The sequence below is a fragment of the Passer domesticus genome, unplaced genomic scaffold, assembly GCF_036417665.1.
Source record: "Passer domesticus isolate bPasDom1 unplaced genomic scaffold, bPasDom1.hap1 HAP1_SCAFFOLD_44, whole genome shotgun sequence".
NCBI classification, from domain to species: domain Eukaryota; kingdom Metazoa; phylum Chordata; class Aves; order Passeriformes; family Passeridae; genus Passer; species Passer domesticus.
The window spans coordinates 821,551-827,713 of NW_026990160.1; the positions used below are offsets into that span (position 1 = coordinate 821,551).

Genomic DNA, 6,163 nt, shown 5'->3' on the forward strand with positions numbered 1-6,163 from the left:
TTGTCTTCCAAGACACCTTGAGTAATTAAATCTTTACTAATACTTTCATCTTTACATGACATTTTGTTTCCCTGGGAACAATTTTTTACAATAGAAGCAGTTCCCTTTTTTCTTTTTTTTTTTTTTTTTTTTTTTTGTTTTGTTTTGTTTTGTTTTGTTTTGTTTTTTTGATGAATCCAGCTGGCATTTTGTTACACTGAGATTTCTTACTGATGGACAACAATCATTAACTGAAGGATAACAGGCTGGTAAGGCTGGACAGTTTGCATAGATATTTTAAAACAAAACTGAGAAAGATGACAGATAATTTCAAACACAAATAATTTCACTTAAAATAAGGACATTACAAAAACAATTAGCACATTTACATCCATTTATCTAATGCCATCTCTTAATGAATAAAAGAGAGCAAAGACCATAAAGACCATAGTATACAGAAATATTACAGTTTAAATCTTCTCACATGTAGTCCAAACAGAAACTAGGAAGTTTATTTAGATTCTGTTCCCTTAAAAGGTTGTTCCTCCCTCAGGTAAGGGAAAGGCAATTAAGTCATCAAACTTTAAGCCATCAAACCCAAATACTCAATCACTTTTAAAAAAGCAAACACATTTACAAAAAAAAAAAAAAAAAAAACAAACCGGTAAACAAACTGTAAAGCCTGTGGAACAGTTGGGTGAAATGCCCCGTATAACATCTGGATGAAGCACTGTGTGAATTTTCAGAAGTTTTCTATCCTGATCTTGAAGGAAAAAATTCCTGACCTGTTTTTTTCTCAGACACTTGTTTGAATTGTTGCGATGGGCTGTCTGCTGTGGTTGCTAGGCAGCTGTGACAGGGCGGTGCCCTGAGGAATGTCTGCCCGCACCCGTCTCTGGCCTGCTCCGGCACAGCCTCAGTCTGCGCTACCTCGGGGGTGCGGAAAGGAACGCTCTCGCCCGGACCCGCGCAGCCCCGATCTCCTTTGGGCTCCGCTCCGCCTGGGTCTCCGCTCGGGCTGGTTCCCCCTGGCTCTGCGCCAACACCCGCAGCCAGCAGGAGAATGTCCCACACCGCTGGTGTTCTTGTGCGCTTGAGAAAGGTGAAAAAGCCCTCCCAGCTCCAGCTTTCGGGTTTCGCGTTACTGGTGCGCGTCCGCCGCCGCTATCACTGGCACTGCGCTTGTCGCTGCCACGTATTTGGCCCCCACGTCTCACTTTGGCTGGTCCGGGCCCTGGCTGGCACTTCCCTTGCGATCTGTGTGCTTTCCCCACGGACAGCTGCCGTGCGAGTTTTTGTCACCGTGCGTGTCACTGGACCCGCGGTGCGCGTGCCCGCCGCCGGCACCAAGCATGCCACCACTGCCACAAGCGTTCTCGCCGCCGCGTCTGCCCCGGGCTCTCCTGCAGCCCCTGTCGCCCTCCTGGTCCCGAACTTACGCCACTCTGTTAATTCATGTACTGTATAAGGATTTTGAGAAACTCCTTGTGAATACCCATAAGCTAACAACTGTGGGAGCTCTTTCTGCAAGTCTATGTTCTTAAACTGATGCTTTTTTAAAAAGCAAACAAATAAATCATATTCTGCTTGCCTTTCCATTTCCATTTCCATTTCCATTTTCGAGAATATCGACGTTTTTGCAGCCCTTCAAGGTCTCGGCAGCACATATTGGCCGGGCTCTTCTATAAGGTCACCCAGGGCGCGGCACCTTTCGCTTTTTCAACGGTGCTTATTCGCCGTCCTTGCTGCTATAGGACCCGAACTCGTTCACCAATCCACCGTGGTTGCTGTTACCGGTTTCACGTCCGGGGTCACCATTTGAGGTAATCGGCAGAAGAAATGCGGCACTCAATATGAGTGATCAGCAAATCTCAAAACTTTATTGATAGGCACATACATTTATATTGGTGCTAATGAGGCCAATACATATTGCAAAAGGCGAGCTCATTATTGGTTAGTTACTTATCAGCTAACTACGCCTACCTTAGCATTCTTGTGGCTACTATGTTGCAGCTGTCCACATCTTTTCTTCATATTTCTAACTAACGATCCTCTCCCCCATCCTGATGTTGCACCAAGGGCACAGTGCCCTTGCCAGGTTGGGACACTGACTGCTGACTCCTATCCTCATCTCCTTCTTGCTTAACTAACAGTATTATATCAGTGTGACCTTTGTCAACTGGCTAGCTGTTCACAAAATCCTCCACAAAAGTTCTCTGTTCTATTCCAGCTCTGGGCTTTTTTCCCATACTGCGTGCGACAAGACTGTAATTTTTATTATAATTATAGTCGCTGTTATCCATCTAATTTTTAAGAAGGCTCCTGTGATTGATAGGACATTCCTTCCCCTCTCACACAGCCCGGCTCCAGCTTTCCGCTCCTTGATGCTCCTCTCTTGAAGCTCTTCAGGGAGGGACTGCCACGACCTAAGTCACCACCTCAGGTCTCCTTGATGTGCTCACTGCTGGACAGCCATCCCTCGCAGAACATCTTTCCCTCTCTGCCCAGACCTTCCTGATTCAGGGCAGCATCCCAAATGAGCTCCCAGAGAAGTTTCTGCATGTCACTGCTAGCCAGCGTGTCCCCGTGCTGGTGCAGGAAAGCTTTGTGAACGGCCACTGCTGGGAAAGCAGGCTGAGGTGGCACAAGCAGCTCCTGCACTGCAGTGCAAGCTTCTCAGAGCTCCTGTCACAGCCCCAGCCCTGCTCCCAGCTCTGTGCATTCTGCCCCAACAGAAACAGCCACACCAGGCAAGAATTTACTGCTTTTGGAAAAATATTTATTTATCAAGATCAAGAAAACAATCATTATCTGCTAATACCAAGTATCACTATCACTAAATGTACCACTATCACAAAAACAATCACCATCCTCCAATATTAACTATCACTATCGCTAATACAATCACTATCCCCTAATATCAAATAACGCTATCATTAAAACCATCACTATCCTCTAATATTAACTATCACTATCATTAAAACAACCACCACCCTCTAATATCAAGTGTCCCTATCACTATCACTAAAAGAATCACTACCACTATCACTATTTATGGCTATCACTATCACTAATCATCTATCACTATCACTAATCATCATCCTCTAAGAGATAGTAGTCCTGCTGGTATTGGTAGGAGGGGCAAGAGGATGCTGTGGGCTGAGGTGACTCCAGGGAAATCCAGTGGTCCCGTGAAGAGGTGTTATCAGCCAGAGCACAGAAGGAGCAGGTGGGCAGAGGTGACGGGTCTGCGCTCATGTTCTTGTACAGCTGGGCGAGCTCTGCTGCAAAGAGCTCAGGAAACAGGCGGCAGCTGTCCCTGAACCCGTTGCCTTGGGCTCTCTCGCAGCTTCCGGCTCCTTCTCCTGACTCTGCTTCACCTCTAGGCTGACCACTGCTTTCCCAGGAAGAGTCCCAGTCCTGTCCTGTTGCCTCTTTGTCCTCCTGGCTCCTCCTGTAGAAACAGATTTCCAAGAAGACTCCTCACAGATAGGAATTTGGAGCACAGTTTCCTCAGAGCCCTGCTAGGAGCCGCCTGGGCGCTCCTGCATGCTGCAAAGACTTCCTTGCCAATGGCAGCAATTAATAACTCACCTGTCTCTCTTCAGCAGCTGATGCATGACTAGATAGCCAGACACTGCCCCAAGCAGAAGCAAAGCTGAGGCTGCTACTGTCCCTACTAGGATGTAGTACTTGCTCGGGTCACAGTGTCCAGCAGTCTCGGCTTTTTGCCCACCGGATGACCCTGGCAGGAGAAGAGACAATGCAAGAGTCAGCGTTTGTGCTCTGCACTAGGCATAACCCCACAGTGTGCTTCAGATGCCCAAGGACTGGCACTGCTAGTGGATCAGAACTGACATCTGATGTCTTCAGAGATGGCTTCCTCTGGCTCTGGTGTCTTAGCATCAGGGACCAAGAGGGATCCCATCAAGCTCTCATGCACAAGAGCCCAGTGTGTGCCAGGGAGCAGCACTGCCCCATCTACTCCTCCGGGCTGCAGGCCCGGGCTGCGTGCTGGGCACCTGCAATTCACCCATGGAGAGCACTGCAGGGATACAGCAGAAATGCTGCTCTTTGCCCAAGACAGCATCTAGCAAGCACTCACCTGAATATTCCTCAGGCTCAGCAAGTGTCCTGGTGTCCTCTATTGGTTCTCTTTTTTCATGTGAGCCTGGCACAATGTCACTTTCTTCCACAGCTAAGGTCTCCGGCACAGTCTCAGAATCTGTCTCTTCAGAAAAACAAAACATTGCACACATTAACCAGAAGCCACTGCCCCTCAGCACAAGCACGGTACCATGGCCTGGGCATTCCGGCAAGCGGCGCTGACGAGGCCGCTGTCCCCCCCAAGACAGGAGGAATCGACAGCTGGATTTTCTGCAGTGCAACAAGAAGTGCAGACCCAAACCAGCCAAGACTTAACCAAATGACCCACAGAAGGAGTACCTTCAGGTTCCCCCTCACCCTTGGACTCCAGCTTCAACCCGTCCCTGAGCCTGAGCTTTGCAAGGGGCAGCCAAGGCTTGCTCTGATGTCATTGCTGCCTCCATGCTGTGCTGAGCATGTGGCAAACCCAAATTCAGCACTGGCCTTTGCCCAACATCTGGATGCCAATGTCTGCACAGAGCAGCCCTGGCCAGGAATGCTGCAACTGCAGCAGCAGCTGGAGAAGCCCCTGGCAGTCATCTGGAAGCACAGCTGCGAGCGGAGGCTGTGCTGGACCATCTCTAGGGCTCCCTGCAGGAGCTGTGAAATGGAGTGGGCCTGCAGCAAGACTCTGACTGAGTGCTTCTGCCTGTCCAGGATACAGCACATGCCTACAGGAAGCAAAAGCTCAGCTTCCCGGCTGCCAGGGTTAACAGAGTGGGATATACTAACCAGACGGGGCTTCATGCAAGGCTGCCAGGAGCTCCTCTGGAACATCCGGCAATCCTTCAGGGAACTCTTCAGGAACCTTGTCATCGTTCATCCCTATTGTTAGATTTACAAAAGCACGTTAACCCATGACGGTATTTTTCTCGTGAATAAAACAGGGAAAAGGGGCGCTCCTTTTTGTGAAGGCAGGACAGACTGACTACTCACGCTTGAGGTACCAGCTCGGAGTCAGCACGGTATCTGTCCCTCGCTCAGGGGCTGAAAGAGCACTCTCTGTGTCCACAACTACAACCAAACACCCACAAGAAGTTACCATCATGTGCACTGCCCTCATGGGCACACCTCAAGGCCTGGATGTGGAAGGCACTGATAGGGCACGCTCAAGCAGGTCTGCATCCTCACAGCTGCAGGGGGGTCTGGCTGCCCTTGGGACACTGAGCTGGTAGCTCCCACATGAAGGGAAAAGCCGTGGCGTGCCCACACAATCTGTGTGCGGGTCAGCCCTGGAGCCGGGCCAGAAGGCTGGACAACCAGAGCGGAGGGACGGACAGCCACTGCTGAGTGATGGAGAACTGGTGCTGAGCTTCCGGGCCTGACCCGACCCTCCCCACATCCTTGCTCCTTAGGAAGCTCTCTCCATGCTGCACCCTAAAGCAGCTGCAGCCCCTCACACCTCCCCTGGAGCCTCTGCCCCTCTGCCTGCCCCGTGCTGCCTTCCTGGCTCAGCCATCCCTGCTCCCGGCCCCGCTGCTGCCAGCCAGGGCTGTGTGCTGGCCCCTGCCTGCCTACCTGCTCCCTGCCCAGCTGCTGGAGCACTCTGGGCATTCTGGGCTGGCAGGGCCACGAGAAAGAGCAGCAGGAGGTAGCGGCTCAGGACCATGATCCCCCCTGCTAGCAACACCCTGCTGCTGCTGCTGCTGCTGCTGCTGCTGCTGCTGCTGCTGCTGCTGCTGCAGTGTTGCCCAGAGCGAGCACTGAAGAGCACAGTGGGGCTCTGGAACCTGACATCAAACAGAGCTCTGTGACCTCAGAACAAAGTGATGGCTGTGAAGGCCCCAATGTACACCCACGTTGCCTGTGAATTCCTGCACCTCCCCTCTACTGAATTTCCTTATTCTGCACAGGAATGGAAGGAGCCAAATGGAGAAGGGCTGGAGTATTTTGGAGGCAGCATTGTGCATGGGAATGCAGAGGCATTCATGTCTTATTCCTCAGAAATTCCCTAGAAGAAGACCTGGATGAAGGCTGCTGTAAAAAGCCCAAATTCAAGAGTGTTTCTTTGGTAGTATTTTTGTCTGAAAGAATTGTG

The 6,163-nt window shown here is 50.6% G+C and overlaps 1 protein-coding gene across 2 annotated transcripts; it reads right to left on the minus strand.

Annotated features, from left to right (window-relative positions):
• Nucleotides 1-2,329: 2,329 nt before the first annotated feature.
• Nucleotides 2,330-5,749, minus strand: LOC135292766 (uncharacterized). 2 transcript variants are annotated; one of them, XM_064406864.1, is made up of 6 exons: nucleotides 5,644-5,749; nucleotides 5,062-5,139; nucleotides 4,858-4,950; nucleotides 4,085-4,210; nucleotides 3,574-3,724; nucleotides 2,330-3,433 (listed from the first exon to the last, which is right to left on the minus strand). In XM_064406864.1, exons 1-6 carry the CDS (start codon nucleotides 5,732-5,734, stop codon nucleotides 3,070-3,072), a joined length of 903 nt encoding a protein of 300 aa, XP_064262934.1. In that variant the 5' UTR covers nucleotides 5,735-5,749; the 3' UTR covers nucleotides 2,330-3,069. The 2 variants fall into 2 exon arrangements, with proteins under 2 accessions (XP_064262934.1, XP_064262935.1); XM_064406865.1 differs by lacking the exon at nucleotides 5,062-5,139.
• Nucleotides 5,750-6,163: the final 414 nt, after the last annotated feature.